Genomic DNA, 17,900 nt, shown 5'->3' with positions numbered 1-17,900 from the left:
TTCCTAAACTGATTTATGATGTCGTGAGCAGTGGGCGGTTTCCTAAACTGATTTATGATGCCATGAGCAGTGGGCAGTTTCCTAAACTGATTTATGATGTCGTGAGCAGTGGGCGGTTTCCTAAACTGATTTATGATGTCGTGAGCAGTGGGCGGTTTCCTAAACTGATTTATGATGTCGTGAGCAGTGGGCGGTTTCCTAAACTGATTTATGATGCCATGAGCAGTGGGCAGTTTCCTAAACTGATTTATGATGCCATGGGCAGTGGGCAGTTTCCTAAACTGATTCATGATGTCATAAGCAGTGGGTGGTTTCCTAAACTGATTTATGATGTCATGAGCAGTGGGGTAGACTTTGCCTATAATAGGAATCTAAAGACTGCTATAACAGTATGATAATGACAGCTTGTGAATATATATATATATGCAAGTACCTGTAGCTGTGTCCTGGGATATGCATATAGTGGTGGAATAGTAAGACTGCTTATTGCCGAGCCACTGTTTGTGTTCTGTTAATATCTTCATACGAGCAAGGTGAGCGTTGTGGCCCATGGACACTGCATTAATATTATAGTTGTTTCTGGTATCTGAGATTACATAACTTTTGATATATGATCAGGTTGCACTTGCATGCTTTACAAATTCAGAATGATTATTTTATAGCTATCAAGAAGTTTTAATATCCAGCTTTCATAATGGTCATCAAAGATCTTAAATTGCGCATGCATTTGACATTACACCTAGTCACCTATGTATATTGGTGTCTGGATATAAAATAGTTTTGTATTAACCGGGTTAAATCTGTCTATTCAATTGCTCTTTAATAACATTATATAATTGAATCTTAGAAGCACAAAAATCAATAAATGTTTAAATTTTATGAGATTTTTGTAAAACTCGGACCAAAATGATGTTGCTTCAAACAATATTACCAACATAAGATTGATTAAAGTAAATGCCAAATGACGAATTCTTAAGGTATGACAGTGATCACAAATAATTCTCTGTGATTCCAGAAGTTTAGAAAACTGCCATTCCAGAGGTTTTTTCCCTCAAAAGTGACAGTATGTTTTATTATCTGACAATAAAATTGGCAAAATGTCAAGCATGCAGCAAGAATTGGATTACAAACATTGTCTCCTTCACCTTTCTGTATTGCGTATATTGGTCACATAATAATAGTTTTCCATAAGTACATTTTAGATGTTGGATGATACAAATGTATCTTAGTGAAACTGCATACAGAGAGTACATATCAAAATGCCTGAAGGAAGTTTTATGCAAATTATTTTTAGAGAGTTATTTCCCCTTGCTCTGAAATTATATAAGTAGTAATTCTTCAAAGTTTAGTTTTCTTTATGAATATTATAATGATTTAAAAAAAAATTATTGCACAAAGATTTTTTTTCTTGAAGGAATGTCTTTTTGTTTTAATTATCTTGTATGCCAAGAAGATGTATTCCCCATGGTGTTCAATGTTAAATATAGCTTTATTCTTTTAAAAGTACATAAGTTAATTTCTTTATCAAAACCTTCTAGAGAATCTTTTTCATTGTTGATGTCCTTTAATGGAAAACCATGCAGGTTTCTGAGTACAGTATCTAGATTTTCTTTAATGATATTTTTTTGTGTGTGTGTGTATTGAAAACCTTAAGGAGGTACTCTACATCGTCATAATGGTTGACTTCCTTTTAAAACATGGATGAAAATATACACACATCAGCAATATTTGTCTATTCATTTAAAAATTTCTCGCCTCGCTGAGTAGCTCGGTATGTTTGCACGTCGACCGCTGAACTGTAGATTGCGTGTTCGAGTCCAGCAAGGGTTTTAAATTTTTTTCCGATTGCTTTCAACTAAAATTGCATTTTTTGACTAAATAAAGTAAATTTGAAAGTTTTCAATTTCAAATTATTATTGTACATATATCCTCCACTTTTCATCCATATCAAATGTCTCATGTGTAGCAAATCTCCTTAATTGAATTTCAACAGCTTTGCTAAATTACTGCAGCCCAATAAAGCTGATGTTATACTGTAAACAAATTTGGTTTTGTGATTGACTTATTTAGGTAAGCCTTATTGTTCCACTAAATCATGGATGCCACTTACAAATGCACATATATGTCCAATATGGCACTAGTTGCTGGTAATATATTTCAATGAATAAGAATATGCTCTGCCCTCCTGCACACTCGTCAGGATAGTACCAATTGAGCCTTTTTGATGATAATCTTCATGATATCTTGACAACTTTGTGCAGATGCTCTTATCATAGATATAATTAGGGCTGTCGCATTTCAGAAAAAATTCGGATTGGGTCGGGTCAGGATTTTTTACATTGGATTCCGATATTTCGGTTCGGGTCTGTATATATAGCTATTCTAAAAATCTACTATACAAGTTGAAATTAAAAACTTTTATAATTGTATTTTGTTATAATAATTACTCGCGGACTTGGATTCTGTAGGTTTAGACTATAGACATCCATTGGGAAACAGCAATGTCACTTCTACTCATTTCCATTCCATGCTTTTAATGTTTTGTCGTTGATGATGTTGATCCTGTGGTGTATTTTGAATGTGTGTGACATATCTCACATACTGTGATACAATTTATCAAAATACAGCCACATTTGAGGATATTGATGCCATTTTGTTTAACTGGATTTCTAATAATGATTTTATTGTAAAAACTGTACCCTAACTTACTTTCTTAAACCTGACCTAATCAATATCTCCTGAACTATTAAGGAAAAGCTTTAAATTTATAGTTTGTTTATAGATTTTCATGACAAGACCTTGATTCAATTCAGTGTTTGGCCTTGTGACCTTGACCTGAAGTTTGACCTACTTAAAAAAATCTGATGCTTTCAATATCTCCTGAACTATTTAAGATAGGTGTTTCATATTTTGTATATAGATTTCTTATGGCAAGGTCTTTCTGACCTTGTGACCTTGATCTTATCCAGAACAGCAAGATCATGTTAGTCATATGTGAATACATTTTCAGTTATGTTTTGATTCTTTGGAGCTAGGTTGGGGCCAGAATATGCCAGAGGTCAAAATTTTTCATGGGAATAAAGATTGATAAAAAAATCTTTTAAAAATCACAACAGCTGAATAATGACAGGGCCATTAGGTAACTCAGGTGAGCGATGTGGCCCATGGACCTCTTGTTTATTGTATACTCGCTGTAGTGGTGTACATTGTAATAAACCAGGCCACCGTCTGGAAGGTGAGTTATAACCTGTGTCTGGAGAATAATGATCCCTGATTAACTGTTTTACTTTATCTTTGTGAGAATGTGTCAGTCTTGGTGCATGTCCTTGTGTGGTCCTGCATTCATTTAGTCTTGTATTTGCTTAAACAGTGGAAGAATTACTGTACTTTTCTGATTTATCCCCACTAAGATTAGTTTTATTTTCAACCAGAGTTCTAAGTTATTAAGAAAATAAAACATGTATTAAAATTTCGTTACAACATTGAAACTATTTGAATAAAAAGTTTTGATAAAATAAAATGTTTTACCTACATACCCTACTCAGTTTTTTGGGGAGTGAAATACTATAAGAAACACACCGATATTTTATTTTGGCCTTATCATTGTTAGAAGTTGTGGGCATGGAAGATATACCTCCCCTAAAAATCTGTGAAAACGGATTAAGAAATAAAGTTCTTGTTTTCGTGGATGTTGCTGGATAACCTCCAAGGTTGAGAAATGTAGTTTTGAAATATAAAAGCCGAGGATTCCATATTTCAAACAACATTTTGAGACCAAGTAGATTATTATGCATCATCCATGAAAACAAGAATGTATACAGCATATCGTTTACGAATACATGCAGCTACATTTACAAATCAGGTTACTGTAACGTCATGGTTTCCAAAAGGAGTATATTTATAGGCCTACATGTTTTTTGCTGATGAAAAGGCAAGATGTTAGGGTATAATAGATCTAATTTGAAAAATATTTCAAGTATTTAGTTTGATATTGATGGATTATACAAACTACTTTGAGTACACAGTTTAAGAAAACTACACATACGTGGAAGGGGGTTAACTTGTCTGGGCATTGCCATGTTTGTTTACATGTGCATCGATCTTAGAATGCAAACGGTTGATTTATGATATTGAATGACAAAAACTTTTTCAATGATTTATAAATTTTTTGAATTACGACATATATTGATTTTTATGATTATAAAATTGAATCATCAGTTATCGACTTAATTGTTATGTTAGCAAAACACAAAGTGCAAACAAGTTGTGTATCAATTTTCTCATAATCAGTTATTACGTATATTAAGGTATATATCGGAGAATAATGACCGCGGCATACCTTTTATCTTTGCAATAACCGTGGTAAAATTAACATTTATATAATACATGTACCATATAGTCCTGTGAAATGTTTCCTATTTAAAATCAATTTCTGTCTGCCACTGACTACGGGAGATGGATACCCTCTCAATGATTATTGAGTATTCAGATTTTATAGTTTAGACAAAAATATAATGATATAATTATACTTGAAAATTTCCTACATGTATAACCCCGTTTTCAATATTGCGACAGACACATCTTATTTTATGGGGAAAGAAGAATTTCTATGAGACACATTATACATAGTTTAGTAGATTATGATATCATACTTGTAGCTATAAAGCTACGGCAGCTACTAGCTGTTATAGTGTAGAATCTCTGATACGATATATTTCAATCATGTGATCTATGATAGTTATACAGAAAGAAGATGAAAATAAAACTGCAATTCAGCACTAAAAGTTCAGTCTATCACATGAGACCGCGCGAGAGTGCATTTGGTGCAGTAGAAATAATGAAATCGGAACTTCAGCACACTTGTATGTATATATATTGGCTGGGGATAAGGTAACCTTTCCGGAGGGCTGAATTTCATTCTGTTTGATTGTAATTATAAAAAACCACAAGATCTTCCATTTATTGATTTAACGGAAATTATCTCAAGTCTTTGTGTACTCATAATCTTATTGGAAACCCCAGAACACTATAATGCGCAAAAAAAAAAAGAAAAACCAAAACAGGAAAAACCAAGGATTTGAACTAGGGGATACGGTTGTATATTTTTTTTATTGAATATTATCCAGTCTCGTATGATATGATGGCATGAATGACTTCAATTTCATATAGATTTTCCTCACAAGAAATTGTGGAATGGCGGACAAGTTTTAATTGATGGGTATTATATTTCTATATTTTATTATGCTATTGTGGGTGTTTTTTTATATGAAATGTCACGGAGGTAGGTGGGAAAGGTTTATAATTACATGAAACACAGTGCCATTTCTGCGTATTACGAAGATCATTATTTTCCTGTATTGGACTATATAACATCAGAGAGTCAGTCTAGATCAACGTATTGTACTCAGATTACGGAGTGGGCAATGAACTCTAATTCACTACCTCTCAGTGGATTGGAAGTATGAAACTCGACTAGGCTTTCAGGTGTGTGTGACTGTTACACCCAGATATTGATACTGTACGTGTAATATTGAGACCAGTAGTATTCAATCATGTTCCAGAAACTCCTACTGAAAAAGTAACTTCATGTAGTAACCACATAATGGTAGGAACTCAGTCCTAGCATCAGAATGAAGCAGTATGGTTTTGGCAGAATCTGGCCAGAAGGGAACCTGATTTTTTTTTCTTCAAAATTCTGTGCTGGATGAGAAAACAATTGATTAAGAGTTAAATGATTTATTATAACTCATGTAGATACCATATTTACCATGCATGTGAGCTGATAATTTGGGAAATTTTCAATCAGAATTTGGGAGAAAACCCCCAGTCAATTTTCAATTGGGACAGGGTCTTTTTCCCAGACCAACATCCAAGGGCATTAAGCCTTGCACCACACTACAATATTAGATGTATGTGATAATATCAGTACAAAATAGTTCCTAGAACACATACATCATTTCATGATGTGAACTTTTGAGCATTGCTGAATTGAAGGATCTAAATTTTTGGTAACTCTCTAGAACTATTCTGATGTACCTTTAATTAGATTGGTATTGATAACTCTCTAGAACTACTGTGATCTACCTTTAATACGCCAGTTTCGAGATTAGAGCTCTCCTGTGTAGGAGGTGCATTTAGTGGAACTTTGAATCCTTAGGTGGGACAGAGTGGTACCACAATCAGTGAGAAAGACGATAAAATGTATAAAAACCGATTTCTTATTAAATACTTGATGTAGGAAATGTCAAATACTGTCAAAACCGGTGTATTAGATTGGTATTGGTAACTCTCTAGAAGTACTGTGATCTACCTTTAATTAGATTAGTATTGGTAACTCTCTAGAACTATTCTGATTTACCTTTAATTAGATTGGTATTAGTAACTCTCTAGTACTACTGTAACCTACCTTTAATTAGATTAGTATTGGTAACTCTCTAGAACTATTCTGATCTACCTTTAATTAGATTGGTATTGGTATCTCTCTAGTACTACTGTAATATACCTTTAATTAGATTATTGGTAACTCTAGTACTACTGTAATCTACCTTTAATTAGATTGGTATTGGTAACTCTAGTACTACTGTAATCTACCTTTAATTAGATTGGTATTGGTGACTCTCTAGAAGTACTGTGATCTACCTTTAATTAGATTGGTTTTGGTGACTCGATCTCTAGAACTACTGTGATTTCTTTGAAGGTAAAGCTGAGGCGTTTGTTGCGGTATATGGATGTGAAGGATCAGCGATCCATGGCATTGAAGGGGGTCAGTGATGAGGGGGAGGAGGAGCAGGGGGGAGACAAAGTGGCCCAACCCTTCAAGAAACGTCAAAAAATCTGCTACGACTTTCTCAGTTCTATTGATTCCACAGGTACTGTAAGCCATTTTTTCAAATTTGCTAATTGTTGATGGGACACGCGTAAGTGATGTGTGATGATTTAACTTAGTGTGCCTACACATATACTCTTATCATATCTATTAATAAAACAAAATATTAGACTTGTTCACAACAACAAATACAATCAAACTTCATATCTCGAACTCGATTGGGCCGAGAAAAAATTTCAAGATGGCCGAGGATTGGACATGTCGAGGGTAAAATACTTAAAGTTACAGTAACCCTTTATGAATTAATGAAAAAGAATTTTTCTTATATCATGATTTTAAAAGAGGGTAATTATAGAAACCTGTTTGAATAGTAATTTTGTATCCCATGCAAGAATTTCAAGAATACACAACTCCAAATGCACACTGTTTTTGATAAATAGAGACATTTAGTTTTCATATCATGGCTATGTACAGTCAAACCTGCCATAGCAGTCACCTCTATCAAGCGGACACTTGTCTCTTGCGGTCATTTTATCCCCTCTTGATTGAGAATCCTTTATATTAATATAATTCTTTTAAGTGGCCACCTGTGTAACATGGTCAGCGATCATCAAATTTCAAATTAAACTGCCATTTTCCCCTGAGTATAGTGGTCATTTTGAATTTGTCACATGACTTGCATCCAAGGATTATCAGCCGAATGCAGCTAAACGGTTTCCAAATGCACTCTTACTGTTGTACACAACTGGTAAAGCGTGGTGAAATTTCGAGAATAGGATCGCGCTAATTAGATCGATTTTGAAATGGTGAATGAACAAATAAAAGTTATCTATTGAACTGAGCATATCATATTGAGTTGTTTTTACAGTAAACCAAGAGGGTTCATTTCAAATAGTATAGCAGAAAAAGGTGAAAGGAAATTGCTGAATTGGAAAGAACAATATGAAGATATTAAAATGATGAAATCGGGATTAAATTGCCCACACTGCTGCCTCAAAATCGGGCATTGGGGAAACTCAAGTTTCAAATATTTTAAAAGGGAAAGCTGAAATAATGAGTGATGTAGAAAACAGAGAGCTCTAGTTGAGACTGCCGATAAAAAATCACCAACTTTTCCCATCAGTAGATAGGATTCACAACTGTATGTGAAATGGTCTTCTTCAATGAATTACAATGTTTCAAATTTTGTTGTTTATTATGTAACATTCTCTATGCATTTATTTGCATGGAAGTGTATATATACATGTACTTTATATAGTATTGTAAATTATAGAATTAAGTCTTAAGTTTCGTTTAATAAAGTGGACCTAGCTCTATTAAAAGGTCGCCTGTCTATAAAGGTCACTTTTGCTGAATCCCACGAGTATCTGCTTATACAGGTTTGACAGTAATTAATGAAGAGCCTTCACTTAGATAATGTTCTCTCTCTGTCTGTCTCTCTCTCTCACTCTCTCTCTCTCATTCATTCATAACAAAGTCAAGAAATGATAATTACAAAGATTTTGAAATGGTGAACTTCATGAATTTCTAATAAGGTTGGCTTGTGAAGTGCGGAATTCTTCATCTGATGATCTAACAGAAGAAGACTGGTTTTAGTAATCCCTATAAATCAGTCGTCTAAGTCGAGGAGATATATAGAGAGTTCATTGACTGGAAGAATTTTTTTTTATGCTGCAAGAAGTCGGTGTCTTAATTGTCACTTGTTTCACTGTGCTGTGTTACAAAAAAAAAAAAAACCAGGTCAATTTTGTATTCAATGATATTTGATATGTATTTGAAAGATAATGCAAGAATATATGAATAGGAATTGATAGAAAGACATTTTACATTTTCACATGTAACTGCTTTTGCAAGCTCCAGTAGTAGCACTGTTGTATAAGATGTGCACTTCACTCAATTTCATCAATTTCTCCCGGGTTTTTAAATCTTTATCTATTCTGTCCAGGATTTCTCAATAAAATCTCCAACTCATTCTGTTTGAGCAGTCAAAATGCTAGTAAAATCTCAGACACACATATAGTAAGTCCAAGTTTTGCCTCTTTTTTTTTGAGAAATCTAGGCCTATTAATGATTGACATTTAAGTTCTCATTTGTGTTTTCTTTTTGGTTACATCTTGCAAGTTTCTTCCTCTATGTTTTGATACCATAATAAGGATGGAACTAAGGCTGGAAGGAAGTTGTCATTTAATTATAGCGGTAGAATTGTAGTATGGCGACTTGCAGTGTTGATCGAACAATTAAAATTGAATATTGCCAATTTTTTATTCGATATCAGAGGTAATGGCTATCTTTCTTGGAATTTTAAATTCACTAGAATTCACTAGAATGATTTATGGACAAATCGTTAAATTTGTGTCTAGCTAAAAATATCACTTGTATGGTATAAATAAATACCGGCATACTTTTCCACAACATTTGTGTCAAGTCATATTAACTTTAAACATTTGTAAAAGTCTTATGCAAATTGAAAACTCACATTTTCAACTACAAAAAAATATTTGTTAAGGTAAGCCATGTTAGATTGCCAGTTGATTTGAACCCTAGCTGTCAGTTTGTCTCAATTGTCTCCTCCAGAGAGCTACAGTTCTGCAGCTTTCATTTGATCTATAACTTAGCGAACATTTTCTGATGAGCTTTCATGTATCATGATGTTGATTCTTTGAATAACGAGTGTTCTTAGACTGCAGACCTCTACCATAACTAATTTGAGCCTGCTTATTTTAATTACTGTAACAGACATAAAATGAAATATATACTGAGAACTTCACAAGTGAAGATATTAAACAAAAACATAGATTTATGTTGTAGACTGAGGATTTGTAATACAAACACATGCTGCAGACCCTGGAGTGTGCTTCCATCTGCACCAAATGAATGCAGTCATCCTTTTCATCTAGAAGTATTGAGTTTTCTTCTGAACCTGGTACATTGCAATCGTTCATGAACCCCATTCTAAGACCAAATTAGCATGCATTCCCAAATTGTACAACATTTGTTACCCAAACCAAAAGCATATGTTCCCAACATGTGCAATATTTGTTCCCTCAACCAAAAGCTTTTATTTGATCCCAAGCTGTTCGGTCTACTTCAGGGTCTGTAGCATTCCATTCTTGGTAGAGATTTTCTGACTGGTACATGTATCATACAAGTGGAGAAACTGGCTTTCCAGTATGACTTTGTCATTAGAAGTAGAATACTTGAAAATCTGTTGTTTCTTTATACAAAGGAGAACTGGTGGCTTTAATGGAAGATGATGGTACAGATGAAGTGAAGAGGGAGCGATTATTGGTCAGTACCTACATTAGTTACCCCCTCCCCCCCCTCAGTTTTCATTCCACTAAAAGGAAATTAATTTTGAGGAAATTCATTACCTATTCCAAAAATCAATAAAGGCTATTTATCATCTATGTATCTAAAACAATAAGTTCTGATTTGCTGCTCTAAGTCTTTGACCATATCCTTAACTGGGAGTCTGTGACATCACAGTGGCTTCATTTTCAGTACACACATGGTTATGTTCCAATTAAGTCACAGAGTTACATTTACCAGTACTCACAGTGTTGCGCTGTTGTAGTGGGGAAATTGGTATCAAGAGAGAAATAAAAATTGTTATTTAGGTTACTTGGAAAATAGATTACTAGTATAGTTCTTTAGTTGTCATGGGAAATGAATTTGCTATTTAGGTCACATAGGAGATAAATTCATTATTTTACAATGGAAACAAAATCATTGCTTAAGATTATATAGAAAATAAATTTGTGATTCAGGTTGTATGGGAAATAAATTAAATTGTGTGATTTATGTTACATTGAAATAGATTCAATATCTTTGTCGAATCTGGGTGTATAAGAAATTACTTAAGGTTTATAATTCTGCGCATCCGTGATTTACACCCAGATAACTATTACTACTCATTCATGATGTATATATAATAACAGAGTGATATGGTGAAGTTCAGAATCAGGTATCACATTGCTAAACCACAATATAAAATCTTTAGACCATCTCTGTGTACAGTGTACCAAGCTCTGCAATTTACTGTACTTTCTGTGAAGAATATATAATTCATAATCTCTGTCTAATCTAGCGACAATTTACTGTTGTAGAAATGCAGTGTAAAAAAAAATATCATGATTGTAGGTACATTATTTTTGTTTATGTAAATTCATACCAAATCAATACATTTTAATCAATACATTTTTGCCAGAATATGGCTGAAAAATTGCCAAAGATGTGTAAACCATCATCCAATTACAATTAGTGAGTTATTCAAAATTAAACAGGGGACAAATGTGTCGAAATGTAATGTGTAAGTGCCCTAGCTTTCATGGTTAAGTTTTCCCCTCATGACTTATTTTAATACAGGTATATAATGAGTGTTTGAAAGAGTAGTGTAAATAGGGAGCTTAAATATAATGATGACAGGAATGATTGAAACAGTGATTTAAACAGAGAACTGTATGCTGAATGATTGCTACAATGATTTAAACGTAGAACTGTATGATGAATGATTGCTACAATGATTTAAACGTAGAACTGTATGATGAATGATTGCTACAATGATTTAAACAGAGAACAGTATGATAAATGATTGCTACAATGATTTAAACAGAGAACTGTATGATAAATGATTGCTACAATGATTTAAACAGAGAACTGTATGATGAATGATTGCTACAATGATTTAAACAGAGAACAGTATAAACAGAGAACTGTATGATAAATGATTGCTACAATGATTTAAACAGAGAACTGTATGATGAATGATGCTACAATGATTTAAACGTAGAACTGTATGATGAATGATTGCTACAATGATTTAAACAGAGAACTGTATGATGAATGATTGCTACAATGATTTAAACAGAGAACAGTATAAACAGAGAACTGTATGATGAATGATAATGCTACAATGATTTAAACAGAGAACAGTATGATGAATGATTGCTACAATGATTTAAACAGAGAACTGTATGATAAATGATTGCTACAATGATTTAAACAGAGAACTGTATGATGAATGATTGCTACAATGATTTAAACAGAGAGCTGTATGATGAATGATTGCTACAATGATTTAAACAGAGAACTGTATGATGAATGATTGCTACAATGATTTAAACAGAGAACTGTATGATGAATGATTGCTACAATGATTTAAACAGAGATCTGTATGATGAATGATTGCTACAATGATTTAAACAGAGAACTGTATGATGAATGATTGCTACAATGATTTAAACAGAGAACAGTATAAACAGAGAACTGTATGATGAATGATTGCTACAATGATTTAAACAGAGAACAGTATAAACAGAGAACTGTATGATAAATGATTGCTACAATGATTTAAACAGAGAACTGTATGATGAATGATTGCTACAATGATTTAAACAGAGAACTGTATGATGATTAATTGCTACAATGATTTAAACAGAGAACTGCATGATGAATGATTGCTACAATGATTTAAACAGAGAGCTATGATGAATGATTGCTACAATGATTTAAACGTAGAACAGTATAAACAGAGAACAGTATGATAAATGATTGCTACAATGATTTAAACAGAGAACTGTATGATGAATGATTGCTACAATGATTTAAACAGAGAACTGTATGATGAATGATTGCTACAATGATTTAAATATTGAGCTTCATAATGAATGATTGAAAGAATTACATGTAATATGACTTGACACTGATTTTGACAGCGAGCTGAGCTACAGACTAGATATATGGACCAGAAGCAGTACATGGAATTCTGTGAGGCCAGACAGATGAGTTTTGGTATGTGCACCATTTGTCTTTTGTACAGACATTTGAAGTTATATTCCAGAATTTCTTGCCCCCAAAATTGGAGTTCAACTTTGTGCACGAAGAGCATTTGAGATGATGCACATGCACTCTATGGAGAGGACTTTTGAAATTTAAATCTGTTAGATCTTGTATGAATGGGTTTCCCACCTCTTTTTGAGTTGTTTAAAATCATATGTGCAGGTGTGTGAATATACAACTTAATTAAAAATTTATAATTTTAATAACACTTTTCAAAGTACGGCAGTGACAAATGATGTTGTAAATCACTACGGTGTTCTCTTTTATTGTATGTATGAGTATGTCGAGGTTTCAGTGAGACTTGGAGGATTATCATAGAGTTGCCAGTGGGGGTACACATTAATCCATTTTTATCATAGGGAGGAAATACAAGTCGCAGCGTTTTAAGGACTGGCTATTGACTGGCATCAACACAGAGCTCAAACCAAACCAACAAGCTCTGGAAATATTCTCCTACTTCGCGTATGAAACAGTTGCTCAGGTAACTATCTCTGTGTTTTGTTCTCTTTCTGAAAGAAAAATGAAGGTTAATTAATAGGCAATTAGTGAACCTGCATGAATTCCTGTACGGGCCCTGATCTGTATAAGATGGAATGGTGTGCATGAATTCCTGTACGGGCCCTGATCTGTAGAAGATGGAATGGTGTGCATGAATTCCTGTACGGGCCCTGATCTGTAGAAGATGGAATGGTGTGCATGAATTCCTGTACGGGCCCTGATCTGTAGAAGATGGAATGGTGTGCATGAATTCCTGTACGGGCCCTGATCTGTAGAAGATGGAATGGTGTGCATGAATTCCTGTACGGGCCCTGATCTGTAGAAGATGGAATGGTGTGCATGAATTCCTGTACGGGCCCTGATCTGTATAAGATGGAATGGTGTGCATGAATTCCTGTACGGGCCCTGATCTGTATAAGATGGAATGGTGTGCATGAGTTCCTGTACGGGCCCTGATCTGTAGAAGATGGAATGGTGTGCATGAGTTCCTGTACGGGCCCTGATCTGTAGAAGATGGAATGGTGTGCATGAATTCCTGTACGGGCCCTGATCTGTAGAAGATGGAATGGTGTGCATGAATTCCTGTACGGGCCCTGATCTGTAGAAGATTAAATGGTTTATCGTGTTCCCATTCAGTGGTCTTTTCATGAAATTCATTGACATATGCTCGAGTACCACTTCAATGTCCATCATCTGTGTGTTTTTCTTCATTGTTCTTGTTTGATTATGTTTTATGTCCCTTCAAGAATTTTTTACTCACATCAAGACATCACTGTGAAGTTTTATTCTGTTTGTTATCTTCACCTTTCATTATCTCCAAGATCCAAATATTGAAGCTAAAGAACAAGGTGTGATAACTATCAAAATTTTCCAGAACATCTCTGAAATTGGTGAAGTGAAGCCACTCCACTATGAAGTAGTTGCTACATGCACAGCAAAGATTGCATATTTAGTTATAGTGCTTTATTATGACATGCACATGAATGATTCATGGAATTTTCCAAAGTTTTTCAGAGTATACTATTTTTTTATGTTATAGCTTTCAAAAATACATATACATGTAGGTGCTCACCATATTACATGTATAGCCAATGTTTCTTTCACATCTTATCACTTCTACCGTACTATGATTAGCTAACCTTTGTCGGATGGAAGTCTGTTGTCTCTAAACTTTTCACATACTTTATTTTTTCGAAAGAAACACTAGGCCACTATCAACCAAACTTGGCAAGTAGGTGGGTAAAGTGGATTTAAGTCTGATCAGATGAAAGGCCATGCCACTTTATTAGGGAAGATGATTAAGGAGTAGTGGAAATTGGAATTATTTTTTTAAAAATCTTCTCAAGATTGATTGATTGATGTTTTCCGCCACAATCAACAATTTTTCAGTTATATGGTGGCGCCCAGTCTTTATTGGTGGAATAGAGAACCCAGATACAATGTACCTGGGAAGAGACCACCGAGCTTCCGAAAGTAAACTGGGAAACTTTCTCACTTACCGGCGCGAGCGGGATTTGAACCTGCGCCGACAGGGGTGAGAGGTCGTGTGATTTTGAGCGTGATGCTCTAACCACTCGGCCACAGAGGCCATTCTTCTCAAGAAGCACTGAATCAGAAAAAAGGCTAAATCATATACAAAAGCTTTCATTGAAATTTTTTAAAGCCAAGCTGAACAGACAATTATTTCTTCATCTATATTTTTAGGTGTAATTTTTATCTAGCCATGTAAAATGTCTGGAGATCTATTGTCATGACCCCTGGTGTCGGTGTCAAATTTTAGGAAATTACTTTAAATTTGGCTATACCTTTTAAAGGGAGGGCGATAGAGCTTTGATATTTTACATATAACCAGGCCTTTCGTTTGGTACCAAGACTTCTGACCTAGTGACCTTTGACTTTGAACTACTTATAAAAAAATTTAACCTCGATACATATTTTGAATCAAGGGGAATAAGGCTTTGATATTTGACACATATTATTTCCTTGTGACCAGACCTTTCATTTGGTATTGAAACATTTTACTGTAACCTTGAACTTTGACCTATTTTTCATAAAACTTAACCTTTGCTGTATGTTTTGAACAAAAGGGATGTGTCCTTGATATTTCACATATACTGGTAGATACCTCATGACCAGGCAATGGTACTAAGACTTTTGACCTTGACTTTGAACTCACTTTTGGAAAAAAATTGGCTATATATGTTTTAAGCCAAGGGGGATAGGGGTTTAATATTTCACATATAAATGCGTCATGTCAAGCTTTGTTATCTTCTGACAACTCAAGTTCTGATTGCATGCTTCATTTTGAAAATTTTAATTTTGATGATACAACTTCAATAAAAATTTATGCAGTAGCATTTTATTTCTCTTTAGCACTTCTGGAGATGATGTAGTGTTTTATTTCTTTTCAACAGATTGTGGATATGGCTTTGCTAGTAAAACAGGACAAAAAAGCATTGTATGGTGACCCAGTAACAAAGGATTCCCCAAATGTGTGCATAAATTACTATAACCAGAGATCCCTGGGGTCAGGCATTGGTTCCCCTCCCTCCTCCACTCAGGGGCCAGCGTCTCCTGTTCAGGTATGTGTCAGATAATTTTGTGTGTCCAAGCAGCATGCATCACTTGTGTGTAGCAACTGAAATATGCTATTTTATCCCTAGAAGGTATTTTCTAATTATTGTTATATTTGAAATTTTAATTTCTTAGGTAACACACATCACTCAGGTGACCTGTTGATCTATTTTTGTATTTGAGCATACAGTATAATTTGTCCAAACCGGCCTCTGAGTACTCTGGCGCTCTGTCAATTCCGGCCACAAAATATAGTCCCTAACATTTCTTTAACAAATCCTTTATTAATAATTCCCTGTACTCCGGATACTGCGTATTCTGTATATCGGCTGGCTTACACAGTCCCAACTGCTATCAATTAACTTTAATTATCCTGTGTAAACCGGCCCCTCGATGATACACCACCCTAATTGTACTCTGTGTACTCAAGGTCCCAACTGCTCATAATTAGCTCTAATTATCACATTTAAACCAGCCACCCCACGATGACCAACCTGTCGGTATTCAGTCGATCACACGCGGTGTACATAAAGGGTGTCTCCAGGGAAGCCACAGGTAAGTAAAAGAGTGCAACTGGCGAGGAGTCGCGATCAGTTCAAAATAAAACCTGATTTTTAGGGGGTGCACTTTTCAATTATGACAGCACCACGCACGAGGTAATGGCGCCCTCCCCCTAACGACAGAGACGAGAACTGACGTTAAAAGACAAAGTTCAATTAATCTATGAATTCAATACATTCTTGGAATGAAACAAAATCGACGACAATCCCGTTATGTTTTCCAAAAGCAGGGTTTCCCCTCGTGGACTTCTTGGAGCTCTACAGCGAGTCAGACAGTGATGATATGCAGTTAGTTAGCACAACTCGCCATGTCCAGTCGATTACTCCGCATTGCATTAGTTTCCGTTTCACAAACAGAGAGAGTTGAAAGCGATACTTTTACAATGAAAGCTGGGAAAGACAAATTTTAAACGAACATATTACAAACTTGACGAACGTACATAATGTAGCACTTGATAACGGCGATGATGTAGACGAAATCGACAATTTACCAACAGAAAACTGCGCGAATAATTCCCAGATTTTAAACTGTTGAATAAAAATTGAAACTTTTTCAAATGAGCACGACAATAAAACACTGACATTTATATTTTTACATTTTGAATTCTTTTGTGATACATGTATATCAAAACGTTAGCAATCATTATACATGTATGCATAGATAGTGAATACAAGGGAAGCAACTCTCATTCTTGTCAACATTCTGCACTCCGGACTCTGTGCAAACCGGCCAATTTCTTTGGAACCACACATAGCCGGTTTAGACAGATTATACTGTATATATTTTTACTTCTGAAATACCTAAATGGGCCATTTTTGAAAAAAAAATCTTTAGATATCTTATTAAATGTGGGTTATCTAGTAAGCAAACTTTGCAGATTAGTCACGACAAGCAAAGAAAATTCTACCAAAGTTGTGAAGTTTACAGGCCTTGGGTAAAAACAGCATCTAATGTATCTGCTATCATGTCACCAAGATTTATTGGAGTATCCAGATATTTCAGATATTTTGAAAGATGAAATAATTAATGCCTCTAAGGGAATCTCCTCCCCAGTTTTGCAAAAACAAGTGCATATGCATCTCTCATGATGCATTTGAGGTTGTCAATGAAATTAAGAAAATTCCTGGTCCCCAAGTCAAAATACGAGGTCTCAAGATGGTTCATATGTACATGAAATGAATGGAATTGTGAAATTTGCTTTATACTCTTAAACATCTAGCAAATGAATTAAGTACATAACAAAAAGAACAAACAAATGGTAGGTGGCATATATATAGGAACATTCATGTCTGTCTGTCTATCAACCTACCTATCTGTCTTTCTATCTTACTTTGTTTCTGGGCCACAGTTTTGTAATGGAGAACTGATACTTGGCACAAGAGTTGTTTATTATCAGATGATATGTAATGAATGTGAATCAGTGTCATTTTATCAAGGTCTACATGGGCCTCTGGTATTTCTTGTAGCCAAATAATTGATCACATATGCTCAAAATTTTGTATATCTTCCAGTTCAAAGGTTTTGACCTCTGAAATTTTCTTTGGGCCAGTAATTATGATATGTCAGTACTTTTCATTGTTCAGACTGGTAGAATTATTAATAT

The 17,900-nt window shown here is 34.6% G+C and overlaps 1 protein-coding gene across 12 annotated transcripts in view; it reads left to right on the top strand.

The window, feature by feature from the left end:
* Positions 1-17,900, top strand: part of LOC125676982 (transcription initiation protein SPT3 homolog) — a 97,065-nt gene that overhangs the window by 68,699 nt on the left and 10,466 nt on the right. For all 12 annotated transcript variants that reach the window (XR_008801973.1, XM_056160558.1, XM_056160562.1 and 9 more), the window contains 5 exons: positions 6,698-6,869; positions 10,053-10,114; positions 12,541-12,616; positions 13,024-13,145; positions 15,577-15,744. Coding sequence is in view for 11 of the 12 variants with exons in the window: in XM_056160558.1 (XP_056016533.1) it covers positions 6,698-6,869; positions 10,053-10,114; positions 12,541-12,616; positions 13,024-13,145; positions 15,577-15,744 (600 nt within the window). In the remaining variant the exon portion in view is untranslated. The remainder of the gene's footprint in view (positions 1-6,697; positions 6,870-10,052; positions 10,115-12,540; positions 12,617-13,023; positions 13,146-15,576; positions 15,745-17,900) is intronic.

This window comes from Ostrea edulis, chromosome 3 (assembly GCF_947568905.1).
Source record: "Ostrea edulis chromosome 3, xbOstEdul1.1, whole genome shotgun sequence".
Taxonomy (NCBI): domain Eukaryota; kingdom Metazoa; phylum Mollusca; class Bivalvia; order Ostreida; family Ostreidae; genus Ostrea; species Ostrea edulis.
This window is presented reverse-complemented; position numbering and strand designations above follow the sequence as displayed.